This window comes from Ranitomeya imitator, chromosome 8 (genome assembly GCF_032444005.1).
Source record: "Ranitomeya imitator isolate aRanImi1 chromosome 8, aRanImi1.pri, whole genome shotgun sequence".
NCBI lineage: Eukaryota > Metazoa > Chordata > Amphibia > Anura > Dendrobatidae > Ranitomeya > Ranitomeya imitator.
In genome coordinates, this window is record NC_091289.1 from 137,433,496 (window position 1) to 137,456,354 (window position 22,859).

At 42.5% G+C, this 22,859-nt stretch overlaps 1 protein-coding gene across 1 annotated transcript; it reads right to left on the reverse strand.

The window, feature by feature from the left end:
• Positions 1-435: 435 nt before the first annotated feature.
• On the reverse strand, positions 436-3,117 carry GPR88 (G protein-coupled receptor 88). The gene has a single exon (XM_069737405.1). The coding sequence runs from the start codon at positions 3,067-3,069 to the stop codon at positions 2,068-2,070; it is 1,002 nt and encodes a 333-aa protein (XP_069593506.1). The 5' UTR covers positions 3,070-3,117; the 3' UTR covers positions 436-2,067.
• Positions 3,118-22,859: the final 19,742 nt, after the last annotated feature.

The window sequence follows — 22,859 nt, forward strand, 5'->3', positions numbered from 1 at the left end:
AGGGCCCAGAATATATATGAGTTGGGAGTGCCTAACAGTGCACAGCTGAGAGAATTAAATAAGCCTTTGTCCCCTGATGATGCCAGATCTCTGGTGAAACATGTTGGGGAGACTTTAGGTTTTACTAGCTTCAGTCAGTCTGTGCTATTGACAACAATGTTAGAGAGCAGTTGGCAGCGGCCGAACCAAGCTAATATTCATCAATGTTCACTAGTGTGGGATGTAGGGGTTTACTATATTTTGAGCATAGCGGAAAATGGGTTACACCCCGATGTCCCCTTAAACACACTGGCTGTTGTATTTTTTATTTGTTGTATTTTTATTCTTTCAATAGTTCATTAAAAGTTAATTTTTAACCACCTTTAGTTAGGGATCAGTTGCCTTCATTTGCAAATAGTAATTAATGTTAATGTCCTACGCTGACTGGGTGGACAGCAATTTTGTCAGTTTGCATTTTCACATTGCCCACACCTGTTACTTGCAACAGGTGAGTTTGAAAGAGCACTTTTAAACAACATGTTGTAAACATAATATTGTTCATGATATATATTTATCATGTTTACACTCTATAAAACATTCTTTCCATTGCTTACTATGAAGGCATATAGTACCACTAAATATGCAGCAACATACAAAGCAGTTGGTTGTAGAATTAGAGGAGCCAGACAGAAACCTTTTGGAGCAATGTGGTAAATTCATCCATCAAACAAAAAATAAGGATATTTAAAAGAACAGAGAATAGTTAAGAAATATTTTATGTCTTGCTGTATACAGCATCCAAGCAAAAAACTAAATTAGAGTATGTAACAACCACTGGGTGCTTAGCAAGAAAAGGTAGCAAATGTGATATTAAGAATCTCCAACTTTCATCCTGACTTAAAATAAGTCTCCTAAAGCAACACAACACAAAATAGCACACTATAAACCTGTAAGGGATTGCAATATAATGGAACAGAAAATTGGTTTTAATTTAGAGATTATTACTTCCAATGTTCCTCCGACTAGCACTACGCATGAAGTATACATGCTTTGTCCAACATGGTATCTGGATAAGATTCATAGATAATCTGTAGGAATATCTTGAGTGGTCTATCCACTATTATCCATAAACACCAAATTTTAGACAAGTTAAAGAAGCGCTCCCATCAAAAATGATATACCATAATAATTTCTAAATATATATGTAATGTAGTGTAGTTGCATTAAAATACTAAGCCGTCATCATCTTTCCCAGGTTTCAACACCGCTCCCAACCTCTTCTGGGTCATCACCTTTCCCAGGTTCCAGCACCGCTCAGGTCCTCTTCTTGATCATGTGATTTTAAATCAGATTAGAAGTTATATGACCCAGAAGAGGACCTGAGCAGCAGTGGAAACCAGGGAAGATGGTATTCGGCAAATATTTTAATGCACCTAAACTACATCTTGTTCGTATTTATTTAAGCTTATTGGATCACATTTTTGATAGGAGTGTTTATTGAAAGTGGTACAAAATATACATATACTCCAAATATTGTCCAATATCGTTAAATGTTTCCACATACAAATCTTGAATGTCCTTTTTATTAAAACATTTTATCATTCAGACAAAAATGTATCTTCCTACAGAATCTATTTCTCATGCTGTCTGTTCCTGTCACAAACACATTATTATTCTCTGGCGTTTTTAATGCTGGCTCTATCAACATAAAGTCACTCAGAAAATGTAAAACACATTTTTTTTTTCTTTTGGCAAAATTAGGTACGCTGCCGTCTGTTTACTTGACTAGAATGTTCTTTTTCTCAGAAATTCATCACCGGCAGTCGTTGCAGATAATATATGTTGTATTGTAAGAAATCCAATCTCTGTTGCCTGCTGAGGGCTAATTTACACTGGCCCATGGAGCTGACGGGGTGGGGAAGAGGAATGCAGAATGTTACCATAGAAACGATCAATACAAAAGTAACAAGAGAGGCCATACATAGACAAGAACAAGCTCCGATTTGTGAGTCAGATGCTCTCCTGAGATTCTATGATGTGTCCCGAATGATGAGAAATGCACTTGTAACTCCATGAATGAAGGACACCTTATGACTCATTTTGGGAAATGGTTTGCACCACAGGATCAGCGCTGATTCCAGAGCTTTTCCAGAGCTCTCCTCCAACTACAGCTCGAAAGGACCTTCGGAACTCTTCATTCTTCCAGGTGTAGATGAAGGGGTTAAGCACAAATAGAAGACAAAGCAAGAGCCAGCTGCCTGTCACAACACCTCGAGGTAATGGTTGGAACAAGCCATAGAGGACTGACCATGCATAGGGCTCTGTGGTCACTGTGAAAACACAACAGACAATCAGCACATACAAACCCAATCGCTTGTCCTTACGTGGGCATGAGCAGGGCAGGTTGTGGACCACCTGGAAGTTGAGAACACTCACTCTCTTCAGACTGACCTGCACTTTTCTGAAAATTCGAAAATAGCAATGAAAAAGGATTATAGTTTGGCTTAAAACTGTGACTGCAGAAAGAATGGCGGTGTACGAGCTGGAGGTTGGGACTTCACGGCCCCAAAACACGTAAAGTCTAAGTTTTGGGCATTGGAAGTTTACTTCATAATGCCGTTGTCCAAAGAGCCACGGGAGTAAAAAAGCAAGAGGCATTACCCATGCCATAGCAATCATCCATTCTGTGTTCCTCTTCTGATATACAGTATGGTATACAGTCGGGAGTTTGGTGATGAGTACAAAACGGTTTAACACAATTAACGAATGGGATAATAGAGAGACTGTCATCCAAAGGAAAAAGACCCCCTCCATGAATACCCTGTAGGTAGGGTTCTCCAGGCGACCAGTGGAAATTAATATGGCTTCTTGAGGCATCCAAAATGCACAGACTAGGAGATCAGAAACACAGCCATTCACAATGAACGCGTTACTCGTTGTCTTGAGTTTCTTGAAAGAGCAGACCAGGTAGATAACCAAAACATTGGCCAAAGTCCCAGACACTGAATACACAGAGTATGCGGCAGCCACCAAGACACGTGTCCCCAAAAGTCTTTCACAGTGATCTGGGGGAGACGTGATATTGCTCATCCTGCAGAAAATGAAGCCATTCCCAGAACCAATGTGCAGGAGACATGAAAAACGAGAAAGTGCATGTGTGAGAAGGAGCAACAGAGTGAAGCAGGCAGCGAGAGAGGGAGAGAGAATAAGAGATTGAGGAGGGAGGGGTGACATGGCTGTGACAGCTCTCTCCGTGTTATACTCTCAGCTCACTTTATGTCTTGGTGATATTATACTCATGAAAAAAAAGCTTCTGTGATGGATTATTCAACAGGTCTTGAGCTTAGAGAATGGGGAGTTTATACTGCAGTGAATGTAAAGCGGATATCATTCGTTCGTGTTTTTAACCATATAAAGTGTTAAAGATTAGAAAACTGCTTATTATGGAGAAAAATCTAATCTCCAGAAGGTCTGGCAATACAGTACATGTTAGACACATTGGCAGACACAGACAGAAAAGGGCCCCTTGCAAGAACAATATATGGGTCCTTTGCAGCCTAAAAGCTCCTAAAAATGCAAAATTACACTTGCTTTGGAAGTAGAAATGGGCCCCTTACTTCTTGGGCCCCTGTGTGGCTGCACAGGTTGCATCAATGATATGGTTAAACATACAGATTATTATTATTTATTTATGTAGCACCATTGATTCCATGGTGCTGTACATGAGAAGGGGTTACATACAAGTTACAGATATCACTTACAGTAAACAAACTAACAATTACAGGCTGATACAGGGAGGCTAGGACCCTGCCCTTGCGGGCTCACATTCTACAGAATTATGGGGAAGGAGACAATAGGTTGAGGGTTGCAGGAGCTCTAGTGTTGGTGAGACAGTATCTCCGGTAGTGATGAGGAGGCAGCGGGGTCAGTGCAGGCTGTAGGCTTTCCTGTAGAGATTGGTTTTCAGGTTCCGTCTGAAGGATCCGAATGTGGTTGATAGTCGGACGTGTTGGGGTAGAGAATTCCAGAGAATGGGGGATATTCTGGAGAAGTCTTGGAGGCGGTTGGATGAGGAGCAAATAAGTATGGAGGAGAGAAGGAGGTCTTGGGAGGACCGGAGATTATGTGAGGGAAGATATCGGGAGATTAGTTCAGAGATACTGTATATGGAGGAGACAGGTTATGGATGGCTTTGTAGGTCAGTATTAGTAATTTGAACTGGATACGCGGAGGGAATGGGAGCCAGTGAAGAGATTTGCAGAGGGGGAAGCACAGGAGTAGCGAGGAGAAAGATGAATTAGTCGGGCAGCAGAGTTAAGGATGGACTGGAGAGGTGTTAGCAGGGAGGCCGCAGAATAGGATGTTGTAGTAGTCAAGGCGGGAGATGACGAGGGCATGCACAAGCATTTTAGTAGATTGACGGTTGAGGAAAGGGTGGATTCTGGAGATATTTTTTGAGCTGGAGGTGACAGGAGGTGGACAGAGCTTGGATGTTTGAAGGACAGGGCAGAGTCAAAGGTTACTCCGAGGCAGCGGACTTCCGGTACGGGGGAAATCATGATTACGTTAATTGCGATAGATAGGTCAGGTAAGGAAGATCTATGGGATGGAGGAAAGATGATGAGTTCAGATTTGTCCACATTGAGTCTGAGGAAGCGAGAGGAGAAGAAAGAAGATATGGCTGATAGACCCTCTGGGATTCTGGACAGCAGAGCGGTGACGTCTGGGCCAGAGAGGTAGATCTGAATGTCATCAGCATAGAGGTGGTACTGGAATCCATGAGACTTTATGAGTTGTCCCAGGCCAAGTGTATAGATTGAGAAGAGTAGGGGTCCTAGACCAGAGCCTTGGGGGACACCAACAGAGAGAGGCTGGGATGAGGAGGTAGTGTGGGAATGGGAGACGCTGAATGTGCGGTTGGAAAGGTACGAGGAGATCCAGGATAGGGCGAGGTCTTTGATGCCAAAGGAGGAGAGGATCTGTAGTAGGAGGCAGTGGTCAACTGTGTCGAAAGCAGCGGACAGGTCTAGAAGGAGGAGTACAGAGTATTGTCTGTTAGCTTTGGCAGTAAGTAGGTCGTTAGTGATTTTGGTCAGGGCTGTCTCAGTTGAGTGATGGGGCGGAAACCAGATTGTAGATTGTCAAAGAGCAAGTTCGATGAGAGGTGGGAGGAAAGTTCAGAGTGGACGTGCTGCTCCATGAGTTTGGAAGCGAATGGGAGCAGCGATATTGGGCGATAGCTGGACATAGCAGTTGGATCGAGGGTTGGCTTTTTAAGGATAGGCGTAATTGTGGCATGTTTGAAAGCAGAAGGGAAGGTGCCAGATGTTAGTGATAGGTTGAAGAGGTGGATTAGGGATGGGATAAGTGTGATGGTGAGGTTGGGGAGGAGGTGGGATGGGATGGGGTCGAGCGCACAGGTGTTAAGGTGCGATTTGGAGAGGAGACCATTAAGCCCCCCTTCAGTCATCTTACAAATGAGTGATGAAGAATATAATATGAACCAGGATCATCATTATCTGAGGAAAAAGATGGCATCATACACAATTTGCCTCCAATTACCGGATGGCACTCACCCATTCATGTCTATGGGTCCACGGAAAACATAGGACATGAAGATGGAGAAACTTTAACTCCCTACGTATGAGAAAATCAGATTGCTCTCTGAACAAACTCTGATCGGAGTGTGATTCGCATAATTGGAACACATGCTGTCGTCTGCACCTGCTTTTGCAGCGCTGAGGTCCTGGGTCACAATCCCACCAAGGAAAACATTTGCAAGGAGTTTGCATGTTCTTCCCGTGTTTGAGTGGCTTTCCTCCGAGTTCTCCGGTTTCCTTCCACACTCCAATTACACATTGATATGGCCTTTAGATTGTCAGCCCCATTGATGATAATGACTGGAAAGAGCTTCAGCCTATGTTGGTGCTATATAAAATAAATTATCCTATTACTGAGCTTGTATTATAAAGGCTTATACTAGCATACTAATAATGTAATAGAGTTAGTTAATAGTCTATTCATTATTAGTACAAAGAAAGCCAAAAGAAAAATAGTTGGTGCTCTTTCAAGTAGCATAGTAGGACGAGTTGTTCCGATACACATCAGTGGACAGTAGGTCATTTTTTGTAATTGTGCATGATTAGGAAGGACACTATTGAAAGCTAACAAAGAGCCTGCCAAAATGATACTTAAAAACAGATCTTGATGAGTCACTAAATGTAGTAAACGCACAAGAAAAGACTATTCGCTTGGATCACTGCCTTGGCACTTTATGAAAAGCAGTCAACTAGTGTAAATATTTACAGAAAATGTGATAATGAAAAAAGAGCAAGTCGTTTCAACACCAACTGAGAGTCTTCATCAGATATTTGAAGTTGAAATGCAGTGTATGTTTTAGTTAATTAATGCGCATTAAGGGATTATTTGTGATCATTGAATACAGTGAATCTATAGCACCTGTAGGGATTCACGATCTCTGGAAGGCATTAGGTAGCGTTCACACAAGGACTGGATTCTTCAAAACAATGGGATGTTTATTTACACATGTTGCACAGCACGGAGAGACAAAACTTTAAACACAAAATCCCAACAGCCTTGCCAGATGCTCACTAAACTAAATAGACCCTGGCTACTCATACACGGCTGAGCTAGTCCCAGTTCGGTCAAGCAAAACAGCTATTGTTCATAGCAACCAGTGATACTTGGAGTTTGGTGCACACAACCTGTGCAGTCTCTTCTCAGAGAGAGATTCTGGCTTGTCTCTCTTCAGCTCCAATACAATCCACTCTGCTCAGCTTCCCCAGCTGGCTGACTGAGGTGAGCACCTAGCCTGGTTATGTGCAGAGCTATCCAGGCACACCTAATCAGAGCCTGCAGAGCTAGGATTTAACATTAGCCTACCTGGCTTTGTTACACGCCCTAAGGCAGCACAACAAATGAAGAGCAGTACTATGTCTGTACATGCAAAATTATGACTGGTAATGATTGATATTTGTTATGGTTGATATTTATTAATGATTGTTTATAATTCAGTGATGTCACATGTAATGAGGAGCACACCCATTACTGTAAAGTGGCCATCGTTGTGAGCGTGAATGTTTGTTATATTTATTTCCTGTGTATAAGCAATACTTAAGGACCAGATGCTAATGGAACTCCAAGGCATGAATAATTCTGCCCAACATTCCCCATTGCATATTATGCGGTAAAGTTATTCTTCTCCCAAGTCAGCACATAGCGGTACATAGTGCCCATGGTTTGTGTTGAGGAAGCCCCACAAATGTAAATGTAATGTAAATTTTAATTATATTGATAGTGAATCATATGAATATCTGAAGGCTAAAATGCAAATTCTAGAATTAAAGCATTATTTCCAACAAAGTAATCTAGGAGTAGGTGATAAATTACTGATTACTCAGGATCCAACCGTTGGACCTAATGATCCCAAGAACGGAGCTGTGAAACACAGACACCATGTTCCGAAAAGCTCTGTCTTAAATGGTGCTGGTATGCGCATGCTCAGCCTCTGATTCATTCATTGTCTACGTGACTGCTAGAAATAGTAAAGTGTTGTGCTCAGCTTTCTTTGGCAGGACCATATATAATGAATGTAGAAAAGGTTGAATACATGTGTAACGTGGCGTGGGGTGGGTGGTAGCCATGGACAAAGTACTTGTCTTCCACTCTATGGGGCACTATATACTGTATAAATGGGGTCCTGACTGGGTGTGTGTGTGGTTGGGTTGTTGCAGATACATTCATATTCAGTTCTGCCACAGTTGGCGTGGTAATGGACCCCTTTAGACCCAAGACGAGGACCCAGATAAGTGTGTAAAATTAAGTCCTTTTTACTGACAATCAAATTTATGTACAGAGGGAAGCAGGAAATAAGCTTGCTGCTTTCTTCTACACAATACAGACGCACATTCTTGGTGGTTAAGGAACACCACACATTACTTGTGGTGAACATTACAGAGGAACAACAAGACAAATTGGGTAACTCCATCTTCCTGGTACAGGACCACACAGGTCAATGTCTTTCTCTGTGCCTCTGCACCCTAAATGCCCTTTCTGAGAGTAACGTAAGGAAGGTCCTCCACCTGCCACCTTACAAAACATGCCCCCACCCTCGCTATCACTGCCTTATGGACTGCAGCCTCCAAGTCTGGTTAACATTAAAAAAAGTTCCTAAAAGTTTCTTGTAGGTTCTCCAACTTGCCTGCTGAAGAAAGATCTCTGCCACCACTGAAGATCTCTTCCTGAAACGTGCTCCCTTTTTCTCTGGGTTCTTCTCACACACACACAATGATGATAACCTCCCTCTGAGGGTGCCCTTTCTTGTCTTTAGCTCACTAACAATTAACTACCAAAACTGACACCCAGGTCCACAATCCTCCTCCCCAACCATGAGCCGGCCCTATAGTTAACCCTGTCACCCCTGACTAAAAGGAACGGCAGCTTCTCATAAGAAAACACATACAATACAGTACATTTTCATAAATTGAAAACAACAGGGGTCTCCAGAAAGATGCCACATCATCTTCTCCACCCCTATATATGCACCTCTGATCAACTGGAGAGTGGGCCCAGTGATTCCTGGTCCAATATCCATATTATCGGGTTCACTGGGGGTCCCAGCTGTCAGTCCCCCTGTGATTAGCAAGTCATCACCTATTTTGTGGATAAGTGATAACTTACGTTCTTGGAAATAATCCTTTAAGAAGTATGCCGTTATATAATCAATTACTGTAAAATGTAATTACATGAATTTGTTATCTCTTCTGTCTATACAGTTTTAGTCCAGACACCAAAGGGATTAATCTGTTTGGCAGAAACCCCTGGTTTACTGTGAACCTTTCTCTGATCAAACAGGTGCAGCTGGCTGTATATGCTCTATTGCCCTATTCTGACTGCACACACATAATAAACTCCTTAGATCTCTACATGCTGAGGTGAAAATTAACCAGAATTCACAATATGAAGTTGATTGAAAATAGTAGTTGTCAAGGAGGGGGATATTTTGTAACACTGCAGAGCTGTACCTTTGGCTCTCCATCTGCCTTACTTATTTTATGATATAGCAATGCTTTGCAAACAAATTAGATGTCACAGAGGTGAGACTACTACCCTTATAGCAATTGGCCTGAGTTGTTGATCCAAAAAATTATGATGATAATTGTTGTGTATTAGGTGAATAAAAAAATATCTGACATTATTGCACCACTGTAAATCTCATCATCAAGATAATTATATTAGCTAGGAGCTGATAATCTCAGGAAGACCAAATGTCTTCTCAGTGTGTTTCTTCAATAAGAGATGGTAATGAGCAGGTGAAGAAAATTGCCCCTAACGTAGACTGGTCATCATCTGCAAACCTGACCAGGGACAACAAGAGGGCGCCATGAAAATGCAATATTTCAATGCCATCTCTATAATAATAATCCAATGGCAAAATAATCCATGAATGTATCTGTGATTGAGCAACCTAATTGCTTCTGTGGTTTCAAGCTCAAGGATTATCGTCCTTGGGTAACCACAGAAATGTAAAATCAATCCAAATTATGGACATATCAGTCATGTTTGATGTGTGAAAGGTGGCAAAAATATGCTCAGAAACATGTAAGTCATATTCCTCTCGGAGGTTCCTAACTGAAAATATGACATAAAGAAAAATTATGTCCTGAAACTGTCGTATCTTGCATATAATTAGCTTTTCTTCTCTGACCTGTCCTAGAAGAGTGGTGAGTGGTCTCGATGGGACCCTTTAAAATATCTCATCCACAGACACCCAGTGTCTGTGGATCAGACTTCAGAGGTGTCTTTTCTGTAATATTCTCTCATCGATCCAATGTGTAAGAGCTTTCTGTATGTATCCCTGTTAACCTTTGTACTGTTTTGCCTTGAATGTATGTCTATTTGTTCTTTCTTCTTTTTTGTAATTTTTGGAAGCACTGTACTTTTGGTATATTGCTTTTAACTTAATAAATGTGTTCTTTGCGGCTCAGATCGCCGTGCCCAACGCGCGTTTTGCCATAGCGGGTAAGCAGCCTTCATCATTTTCTGGCATTCTCTATCCTTTATATTGAGCACTAGTCACTTTAATACTTTATAATTTTTTATTATATCTAGCTTTGCGAGTATGGTGTTAGTGTCTCTTTTTCCACTAGGTTTGAGACACTGTGTTTACTGCAGGAGAATAGGTGCAATTAGTACAGAGTACTGGTCCATTAATTTGGTATTTATATTTACCGTATTCATGCGATTATTGCCTTGAAATGTATCTGTGATTTTTTTTACCCCTTTGTGCTATATTTTTGGCTGCTACTGTGATCATGTAATTTACATCAGTACTTTATTATATACCGTTCACCGCCAAATTTTTCTGTTGAGAGACTTATTTTGTCATTGTCTGATTTTGATTATGTTAATAAATGTTTAAATTTACTTCAGTCGTGTCTCCATTGTATAGGTATAGTAATCTTCTTAAAGTTCACACGACAACCATTATTGGTAGTTCTATTTATTAGTCCTGATGTAGTGGTGCCAAGTTTGTTGTGTTGAGCTCTTCCTTCAGGTTAATGGATCTGTCTTCTTCCGGGCCCACTTTCCATGCTGAGGGATTACTGGTACCACAAACAGTCTGTCTCTCTCAGTCTCTATGATGAAGAACATATTTGTGCTTCGGGGTGGCTTGTGGTCCAGTCTTTCCTTGGTTTCTCTGGCTTAGAGCAGGAAGATAAAACTCTGCCTACAGTCCCGCCATGGAGCACGGGCATCTCATTAACTGAAAACTTCTAACACTGATTACACAAGAACCACAAGACGTATTTCTTCACTCCAGGTATCATTTTAATCAGTGCAACAACACCCACTTGACAATGTCTGTCGTTTAATTAGCAAAATCCTGCTGACAGGTTCTCTTTAAAGGTGGTCATCCTCGGCCTTGCTATATAGTCTAGGGAGAAGGATGAAAGACTCTATGCAACTGTTTACACAACAGTGCCCTGTTGTCCACAATACAGTTCTGCTCAAAAATGTACATACCCCGGCAGAATTTTTGCTTTATTGGCCTTCTTTCTGAGCATGTGAGTGATAACACCAAAACGTTTTCTCCACTCACGGTTAGTGGTTGGGTGAAGCCATTTATTGTCAAAATACTGTGTTTTCTCTTTTTTAAATCATAATGACAACCGAAAACATCCAAATGACCCTGATCAAAAGTTCACATACCCCATTTCTTAATACCGTGTATTGCTCCCTCTAACATCAATGACAGGTTGAAGTCTTTTGTGGTAGTTGTGGATGAGGTTCCTTATTTTCTCAGATGGTAAAGCTGTCCACTCTTCTTGGCAAAAAGCCTCCAGTTCCTGTAAATTCCTGGGCTGTCTAGCATGAACTGCGTGCTTGAGATTTCCCCAGAGTGGCTCAATGAGCACAACTGTATATACTGGTGGAACAAATGAACAGATCAGCATTGTACTTATTTGGTGGAACCCCTGTATTAGGCCTACTGGATCTCTGGAGGTCTTGACTATGTTCAATGGCAGCTTTAGCAGTATGACTATCCTCTACAGAAGAAAGATCGGGCAGGACCCCTACATTATGGACATGCAAACTGGCTGTGGGTTGCGCTCAGCTCACAGTTAGCTTATTGCAATAGGTAAGTGGATGAGTGAGTGTGAGACGATAAGTATCCCTTTACTGTCACATCAGAGTTGGGGCTGAAATGATCACTGTCTGCTCCAATAGTCAGCAATTGTATGTGAGAAAATTACAATACCATTCACAACTGCTACAGTATGGAGTTGGGCCACTTCCAGTGTGCTGTGCCCCTCTTAATTGGCCGATCGGTGGGAGAGGCAATCCCCACTAGCTTCATATTGATGACGCATCCTATTATTAGCAAAAAGTAATAATGGAGTTGGCAACACCTGTATATTGATGGAATACTTATCAAAATCCATGTAGGGCCCCCTTTACACGTCAGTGTCTCCAGTATGTGTGTTGTTGACAGCTTTGATACTTCAGACACTTACACACGTAGACCCATTCAAATCTATGGGTTTGCGCACATGTCAGTGGGTATTCATGCCGTATGACTAAGGGCGCAGTAGGTGCCAGAAACGTGTCAGAGCGATTCCTCTACCACATCATCTTGGTATGGATTTTTTAATTATTTGGACTAACGATTGAAGATTTTTTATTATTGGATGTGCCTGTCCACCTGTTTTTGCATTGTATATTTCTGACTGGTCAACAGCATTGGAATGGTACTCCAGAAAATAATGACAGGTGTTTCCTAAAATGTGAATACAATGGAAATTTTTATCTTGTTTTTATGGAGGCACCAGTCACTGGTTTCATACGGACCGTGTGTCAGTGTGCAAAACACACTGACATGTCTGACACGTTGATAATAAAACTACATCAAGTCTCTTCATGTCTCCGAGAATTTTAGTTTGGATCTCCTTCAGGAGCACAGATAAACTGCAGATTATCCATATTTGTCACACTGCTGGAAAAGCACCAGCACCAGAGGTGAGTATAAGTGTTATTTTTTTTACAAGGGGACAACATAGGGATTGATAAGTAAGGTAGTTTTCTATATAGTGGATAACCCATTTAATATGTCATGAAAGGTAACAGGCCACAAAGGTCCATGAATTGCTTATTAGTCAATTGACCAATTACTTTTGAGCTTGTAAAAGAGAGGGCCAATATTAATATGACTTAATTCCTAAAAAACTAAGGCAAAATTAAAAAAAAAACTTGAATTATAGCTAAAAGTCCATAATTCACACCTTTGTGCCTTTCTTTTTTTTTTAAATCCATCGCTTTTATACCAAGACTAAATGATGGATATTCTGTCTTTGTTCAAATACTTATGGACTCAACAGCAAATAAAATAAAAGCTTCACTACAACTTTAAGGAGTTTTCTCATAAACGACATTTATGGCATATTGAAAGGATAAGCCAGAATTGTTCAATAGATGTGGATAGCGAGCAACAGGGCCCTGTTCTTGACATAGACACAGTAAAATCTACATCTCCCTGTCATTTATCCCTTATCCTACCAATATTATCAAGAATCACCACTAATCCAGCATCTGAGTCTGTTTGTGAGGTGTGAAGACAGCCAGAAGACATTTGTGAGCGATATTAAATGATTAAATAGCCTTGAAAATTTCATAATAACGTACAACTGCAGTATGCAAATAATAATGCTTCCACATCAACTCTCCTAGGCATAAGATTTGATTATTTTACTGTAATTTCGCAATTAAGCCCTAGTTGTCAATCAGCGCTGATTGCATAATAGTAGTCTGTTACCACTGCCCTTAATCATTTAGGTACGTCATAATCTAATATCATATATACATATTTGTAAATAACTATATATGTATATATAAATATATATATATATATACATAGAGAGAGAGAGAGAGATATATGTTTCACTGAGGCTATTAGCTTCAGTGATTTAAAAACACAGAAGTTTGCTTCAGCACACTATGTGTTGAGAGAGGTTAATCAACCATTTTAAGGGCTGGGTTTTTGTGAACAACCATTGAGGTGATGGGAGGTTGTTCACTATATCTGCACCCCAGGGGGTGGTCTGGGATATAAATAGCTATTCTTTTGAGTCATTAGGTGTTCGGTAGGCTGTGATAAATGGTTTTGCTCAAGAGCAGGAGGTCAACACCAGGTTTCCATATTTCATTTTAAATGAGGAGCTGTTTTATTGGGTCACTAAACTGAGAGGGAAAGTGATAGAGAAGTTGTGGGTACCGAATCCCTATAGGCGTAGGGTATTAGATTTGGCCCATTCTCATGTCTTGAGTGGGACTCTGGGTTCGACTGGCCTGGGTGTCACTGAGACATTGTTAACTACTGCCTATCCTGCCCAACCTGTCAGCTAACTTTTCCCATATCCTACTTCCGCGGTGCCCTAGTGCCCATTATAGAGCTCCCATTTGACTGGATTGCCATGGACCTTGTTGGGCCCATAGTTATGTCCGCCATGGGGCACCAATACATCCTAGTGGTGATGGACTATGTAACAAAGTACCTGGAGGCGGTACCACTGAGAAACTCCTCTACCAGGACTATAGTCCGAGAGCTAGTCCAGATTTACTCCCAGACGGCCGGCCAAAAAAGATCCTGACAGACCAAGGAACTCCTCTTATGTCCAAAGTGGTAAGGCAGTTGTGTAAGGCTCTCCAGATTACACAACTCAGGATGTCAGTGTACCATCCACAGATGGACAGCCTGGTGGAGAGGTTCAAGAAGACCCTAAAATCCATGCGTCAGAGGGTCGTGGAGAGGGATGGCCGAGACTGGGAAGTTACACAGGTCTCTACAGAGTTATCACCGTTCGAGCTGCTGTATGGATGACACCCTTGGGACTTCTGGACGTCGCAAAGGAGACCAGGAAAGCTGAAGTAACACCCCACCAGAGCGTCATTGAGCATGTTTCTCAGATGCGGGACAGAATCGTGAAGGTGATGTCAATTGTGAAGGAGAGTCTCATTCAAGCACAAGAGGCCCAGGTAAGAGTCTTAAATCGGTCGACAAGACTGAGAAAGTTTACCCCTGGAACCGAATGTTGGTGTTGATCAGCATGGTGGAAAGTAAATTCGTGGCCAAGTGGCAAGGGTCATATGAGGTGGTGGGAGAAGTTGAGTGACATCAACTACAAAGTCCCCGAGCCAGGGAGAAGAAAGCAGTACCAGGTATGCCACATCAACTTGCTTAAACCGAGGCAAAACAGGGAACCAGTTGAAGCTACCTGTCTGGGAGCCAATCCTGAAACCAAGGTCGAGGATGTCACAGTGGCAGAGACAGTCATCGGCCCAAAAACAACAGTGCCAAGCACTGCTTCAACGAAACAGGGTTGTTGTTCATAGTTGTTTTCCAAATTGCCAGAACGTACGCAGGTTGTTGAACATGAGATCTTGATGGAACCGAAAGTGCGGGTGAATCAAAAGCCCTACTGAATTACTGAATCTCTGAAGCCCGAGACAAGGTTATTTTGAAGGAGGTGAGAAGAATGTTGAGCCTGGATGTCATTGAGAAGTCAAAAAGCACTGGTCCCGCCCCATTTTCCTGGTGCGAAAGCCGTGTGGAGAATTGCATTTTTGTAACAACTATAGAAAGCTAAATGAGATGTCCAAATTTGGATCATATACGATACCCCGGTAGATTAACTGATTGAGAGGCTAGGGTCAGCCACATACATCACCACCCTGGATTTAACAAAAGGATACTGGCAAATTCTCCTGTCTCCAAGTGCCAAGAAGAAGACAGCCTTCTCTACACCTCATGGGTGCTTTCAGTTTACCAGGATGCTGTTCAGCAGGGAGCGCCAGCTACTGTACCTTCCAGAGGGCCATGGACCAGTCCTAGCCTCTCACAAATAGTATGCCGCAGCTTACCTGGACGACATTGTGATCTTCAGCCCAGCTTAGTGAATACATCTTCAGAAGGTCCAGGCGGTACTGGATGTGCTGAGGAAGGTAGGGTTTACCACAAAAACAAAGTAGTGTGCAATGGGGAAAGAAGAAGCAAAATACTTACATCTTCGGAAAGGGCGATATAAAGCCGCAAGTGAATAAGGCGGAGGCAATCCAAAATTGGTCCCAACCAGTCTACAAGAAGTAGGTTTGGGCATTTCTAGGAATTGTGGGATACTATTGGCGATTTATCCAGAATTTCGTCATGATAGTCACACCTCCGACCAACTTTCTTAAGGGCACAAAGATGTTGATAGTCAAGTGGTGTTCTGAAACTGAGATGGCGTTTCAAGAATTGAAGCTCGCCCTGTGTAGATGATGGTCCTGATCACATCTTTAAGGAATTAGTGGTCCAGACAAACGCCTCTGAGGTTGGTTTGGGAGCCCTGTTTTCCCAAGAAGTAAATGGGAAGGAACATCCCATCCTATATATCAGAAGAAATCTCTCTACCTGTGAGAAAAACTATGCCATTCTGGAAAAAAGAGTGCTTAGCCATCAAATGAGCAATTGACAGATCATGCGCCTCTGAGATGGATGAGGGAAAGGAAAAGGAAGAATGTCAAGGTAACTAGGTGGTTTCTATTGCTGCAGGACTTTAGTTTTCATGTGGATCATAGGCCCAGAAAGCTACACGGTAATGCAAATTCCCTGTCTAGACTCTCCTGTTTGAGTGACTGAAGGTGCCAAAAATCCTGGCTTTGGGCAGAGGCTGATATGTGACAAAGTCACTGGCAAAGTACTGGAGGGGACATATGTTTCACTGAGTCTTTTAGCTTCAGTGATTTTAAAACATAGTGGTTTGCTCCAGCACACTATGTGCTGAGAGGGGTTAATCAGCCATTTTAAGTGCTGGGTTTTTGTAGACAACCATAGAGTGGTGGGAGGCTCTTCACCATATCTGCAACCCAGGATGTGGTCTGGGATATAAATTGCCAGCCTTTTGAGTCATTAGGTGGTCCATAGGCCAGGAGATAGGAACTCCAGGGCTGTGTGTTCTCATAAGGAAGGCTGAACTATTGTGTATTTTTTTCCCTGAGCAGGCGATCCCCGCAACAACAAGGACTATGCTTTCTATTATGTTTTGTTTTTCCTTAGTCCAGAAAGGCCATGTTTGTTTTTGCCAGCTCTGCACCAGTTTATACATTATCCTTAATAAACCAGTGAGAGGTTAAGAGACAGCGTTCCTGTCTTCCTCCGTGCACACCCAAGTGAGTCGATCTATCACAATCACAATAGACACAGATATATACAGTCATGGCCAAAAGTGTTGAAATTGTTCCAGAAAATGAAGCATTTCTTCCAGAAAATTATTGCAATGATACATGCTTTGTTATAGTCATGTTTATTTCCTTTGTGTGTATTGGAACAACATTAAAAAAAACAGAAAGAAAGGCAAATTGGACATAATTTCACACAAAACCTCCCAAATGGTCTGGATAAGATGTTTGTTACTTCTGTGCTTTTTTTCGTATTGTTCCAATACACAAAAGGAATTAAACATGTGCATAACAAAACATTTGTAACTGCAATAATTTCTGGTAGAAGTAATTAATTTTCTAGAACAATTTCAAGGATGGCAACACTCTCAGCCATGTATGTGTGTGTGTATATATATATATATATATATATATATATATATATATAATCCACCTGCTCACTAGTCAGTAGAATTATAGGGAATTAATCAGTATGAGAAAAACAGTATTTTCGTGTGTGATGTGTATGGCAGATCCTTCATTGTTCTGCTAGAAGTTAAAAACTGTTATTAGATCTCATTATATGACAATCATAGTCCATTTGACAAATGCAATGGGAAGTGCGGGATGATTTTACACCCACACGTGGTAGATAAAAATATAGCATTTAAATATGTACATTATGTCTACGTCTAAATATATAGTTATAAGGGTGTTTTTAATATGGATAACAATAGCCTTATGGCACTGGGGTTGTTGGTTCAAATCCCACCAAGGATAACTGTCAGTCTGTCACAATTCCTCCCCTCAGTGAGTGACTGTTTTGCTGCCCTTTGAACCTGGGTGTTGCAGAGCATTTGCCTGATTCTGTTGTGATGAGTTATGATCTTCCGCTGGCTGACACTTTGGACTGTGTTCTGATTATTGTAGCGCTGGCTGCCTCTCTCCAGTGGCAGGAACCCCAAATAACTCACTGCTGTGGCTCATGTTCCACTCCTCCTTCCTGGTTTGCTGCTGCCTAGGGTACGAGCACAGCGTGCAGATCCCCAGGTGCTGTACTTAAAGCGCGTGCGCGTTCCCTCCTTTTGAAAGTGGCCACACATGCACTGTTCTAATCGGTCCCCAGCCAATGGCTTGCGGTATCATCAGCCGCCATGCATTCAAGTTCGTACTTGGTGAGGCACCTAGTCTCACCCCTTCAGGCTCTCCTCGGATCATGGCACAGCGGTTCCACCACCCAGTCCGTTACAACTATCCCTTCATCCTATCTTTTTGCTTTGATCCACTATCTCCTTGGCATTCTATGTGCTCTCTTGGCACTTACCCCTGAATATCTGACTTCTCTGCCTCCTGGTCTGTCCGTAAGTAGTGACTAGAGTTGAGCGACATTTGCTTTTTTCGGATCGAGTTGGGTTTCGCAAAACCCGACTTTGTCAAAAGTCGGGTCGGTTGAAATCGGCCGATTATTGCGAAAAGTGGTGGGCCGACTGAAACACGAAACCCAATCCAAGTCAATGGGGAAACAAAGTCGGCAGTAAGTGGAGGACAGGAAAACACTTACAGTGCCCATTTTAATGCCAAAAACATCAATTCTTATTACTTAAGCTTGTCAATCTTAATTTACTTTATAATAATAGTTAGGCATTGAAAACTGGGGGTCATTTGGCTAAAGTTTTGGGGGGGTAGGGCTGGCTCAAGATTTTCGTGGGCCCAGGAAATGCAGAATACCTCACGGCGGTGGAGCAGGGAGAGGTAAGTATTTCAACTTTGCAAGTGCTGTGATCCTGAGCAAGCAGGGGGGGCCCACTCGTTGGCACTGGCACAGGGCCCCTCATAGTACGGCGGTGTGTTTGATGGCGGGTGGCGCCTCCCACTGGCAGAGACACTTTTGCGTACTATGAGGGGCCCTGTGCCAGTGACGTCGCCAACGAGTATGCCCCCCCACCTGATGAAGGAACCAGCACTTTCATCTGCACCTTCGTCTTTGTCCCCGTGTAAGGTGGTATAGTATGCGGGAAGGGGAACCTGACTTTCGGCAGGGTCAGATTCTGGCTGTGTAGAGTTCAAGGGGAATGTAGTGGCCTGGGTCAATGTACCAGCAGACTCATCTCAATCATGGACCATGATTGTAAATACATCATTGTAAATACACACCTGTACTTTGTATCTCCCCCACCTCATTGTAGATTGTAAGCTCTCACGAGCAGGGTCGTCTTATTTTGCTTTAATTATTGTATTGTTAACGTTGTTACTTATGACTTTTGTGTTTGAAACTGTTAAACTGTAAAGCGCTGCGGAATATGTTGGCGCTATATAAATAAAGATTATTATTATTATTATTATTATTATTATTATCTAGCAGTGGCTGGGCAATAGGCAGGATGAGGAGGAAACACAGATATAGGCCCAAATAATAAAGTAGGCTAAATGCAGATCAAAATTGGTAACAAGACTAAACCGGCGGCATTGTTTTGTTCAGTGGAGGACAACTGTAATGAGTGGCAGACACAGTTAGTAGGCCCAAATAATAAAGTAGGCTAAATGCAGTTCAAAATTGGTAACAGGACTAAACGGGAGGCATTGCTTTGTTCAGTGGAAAACAACTGTAATGAGTGGCAGACACAGTTAGTAGGCCCAAATAATAAAGTAGGCTAAATGCAGTTCAAAATTGGTAACAGGACTAAACGGGCGGCATTGCTTTGTTCAGTGGAGGACAACTGTAATGAGTGGTAGACACAGTTAGTAGGCCCAAATAAAAAAGTAGGCTAAATGCAGTTTTAAATTGGTAACAGGACTAAACAGGCGGCATAGCTAGGTACTGGGGTGGGCTCCTCTGCTGAGTAGCAGACAGTGGTTGTAGGCGCAAAGTATTAACTGGTCTAAATGGAGGCCAGGGCCCCTGTATATTTTAACTATCATCTATCATTTCAACAAATTTGTATTGGCAGTACCATTGAAGGATTTAACAGCGCAGACTACACAGTGGTGGAGCAGGGAAAGGTAATTATTGCAAGTGGTAGAGCACTGTTCGAGCTGGGGGGAACACTCTCTCGTGGGCTGCGGTACTGGCACAGGGCCCCTCATATTACGACGGTGTGTCTGACGTTGGTTGTGCACCACCACCGTCAGAGACACTTCATTGTACTATGAGGGACCCTGTGCCAGTGCCGTCGCCAAAGAGTGGGCCCACCCTCCTGTCCAGGCAAACGGCACTGGCACGGGTGCTTGCACAAGGTGGTGAACACGGCCCTGTGGGGGAAGTCAGCCCATTTAGGGAGGTATAAAAATGGCCTATGGTGGACATTCAGCAGCTGCAAATGGAGGAATTGGAGAAGTCAGTAAGAGGAGGCCAAAAGCAAGACATTTTTCAGGCAAGCTACGTGTCAGCAGGGGAAGGTGGGGCAAAATAATTTGAAATCCATGATTGGTTCATTTTAATGAAGGTTAGATCACGGTATGTGTAAAGAACTCCATGGAGTAACCTGTAGTGTCGCCTGACGTATCCTTCACTTTTGGTTTGGGTGAAGGACACAAGGAAACGTCTTGTTCATGACCGGGAGCATCCACTGACGACTCGCTGCTTTTATATTTGGAACTTTCTGGAGAGGAGGCGAAAGAGTTAGAGACTGAGTCAGCAAGGAAAGCCAAAACTTTTTCCTGCTGCTCCGGCTTTAAAAGCTGTTTTCCTACTCCCAGATAAGGGAGCCTTCCAGGCCTTGTGTAGCTAGACAATGATGCTGGCTCAACACCTCCAGCCTTAGGTGCTATTGTGCTTTTGCCACTACCACCAGATGCACCACTACCATCAGTACCAGCTGGCAACCACCGCCCACGGGCTCTTCCACCAGACTTCCTCATTTTTTGGAAAATCTAACCAAAATAACAACTGTTATATGGTACTGTAAAACAAGGTAGAAGGTGTATATAAACTTTTTGAGAATTTAAATCTCCCTTTTTTTTTTTTGGGAGACTGAACCAAAACTCAGGCCCAGTGTATATAACAACGCAATCTAAGTGTCAGAAAGTGGCTGGCTGATATATGACAAACTAACAGGACTGAAGTATAACCACTTTGTGAGAATTAGAATCTCCCTTTTTTTGGGAGACTGAACCAAAACTCAGGCCCAGTGTATATAACAACACAATGTAAGTGGCAGAAAGTGGCTGGCTGATATATACGACAAACTAACAGGACTGAAGTATATCCACTTTGTGAGAATTTGAATCTCACTTTTTTTGGGAGACTGAACCAAAACTCAGGCCCAGTGTATATAACAACGCAATCTAAGTGGCAGAAAGTGGCTGGCTGACATATACGACAAACTAACAGGACTGAAGTATATCCACTTTGTGAGAATTAGAATCTCCCTTTTTTTGGGGGGGAGACTGAACCAAAACTCAGGCCCAGTGTATATAACCACACAATCTAATTGGCAGAAAGTGGCTGGCTGACATACGACAAACTAACAGGACTGAAGTATATCCACTTTGTGAGAATTTGAATCTCACTTTTTTGGGGGGAGACTGAACCAAAACTCAGGCCCAGTGTATAAAACAACACAATGTAAGTGGCAGAAAGTGGCTGGAAGATATATGAAAAAATACAAGGACTGTAGTACAATTTCAATCTCCCTACAATGATCTCAGGAAAAGTATGGCAGCAATAAAAAGGACTGCTGCACACAAAAGTGTGGACAAATAAACAAGAGAACTGTGCAGAAAGGAGCAACAGGATTTTTGCTTTTAAAAAAGCAGTTGGTTTGCACAGCAGCGTGGAAACAGCAATGCAGCTAACAAGGAGCCTTATAAGGCAGCCTAATAAGCTAGAGATGATGCACAAAAATATAGCCTCCACTGTCCCTGCAAACAAATGGTGGTGTTGGACAGTGGAAATCGCTACAGCACAAGCAGTTTGGGGGTTAATCTTCCCTCCCTAACTATATCTCTTCTTCTGACGAAGCTGCAGCAACCTCTCCCTATGCTACGATCGGCAGAAGTAAGATGGCGGTCGGCGTGCACGCCCCTTTATAGCCCCTGTGACGCCGCAGACAGCAAGCCAATCACTGTCATGCCCTTCTCTAAGATGGTGGGGACCGAGACCTATGTCATCACGCTGCCCACACTCTGCGTCCTCCTTCATTGGCTGAAAAATGGCGCTGAAAGCATCATACGAAACACGAATTTTGCGCACAGATCGCCGACCTCATGGCCGATCCCACACTAGGATCGGGTCGGGTTTCATGAAACCCAACTTTGCCGAAAGTCGTCGATTTTTGAATTTGTCCGATCCGTTTCGCTCAACCATAGTAGTGACTATTGTCATAATACGTCTAGCCATATACTTTTTTTCTCACCAATGGATACAGTTTGTACACTCTTTGATCAGGTGACTAATCTTACCCAGATGGTACAAGATCTGGGCCAGACTCAGGCCATTCGTATGGATTGTAGAATTCAGGAAAGATGTGATGAGTGACAGGGGGTTTCGGTCATTCTTTCCAAGTCTGTTTCCTTACTTGAGATGAAACCAATGGAGGTTGGAGCAGCCAGCTCTTGGACTGGGAGAGGAAACGTTGGTGCGATCTCGGACTCTGGCTGTACTGTGGTCATGCTGGGCATTATCTCAAGGACCCGCCCTCAAGCAAACAAGCTGTTGGGAAATATACTGCATACTGTAAGTGTATATGGTAGATATTGCCAAGAGGGTGATAGAGAATGGGACTGGATTTGCATCAGCCCAATAATATAACATGCTTTCCATATTTGCCATGGTTCTCAAAATCAGAAGACCTACCTGAAGATTGTCCACTCGTGGATTAAATTAATGGAAACACTGAAGGTTTGGTGTAGATGATCGGTAAGTGCAGTCCATGTAACCTGTGTCAGCGGGCAGTCTTTATGGAAAATGTCAGTATTACTTACTTGGCCGACACTTCACATAACTCAATGTTTCAGAAGCATTTTCGCCTGTAGTTGACAAGTAATGTCACTGTGCTCTGGGAAATACCATTAATGCCATGTCTTCATAGCTGCTGACAGGGATCATTTTGTATCATTAAAAAATGGCATCTTGACATTTCGACTACGTAACTGAGTGGATCATTTAGGTGCCAGCATTCGGGAACTGTACCAGTCTATAGGTGGCCTGATTATGCCAAAAATCATTC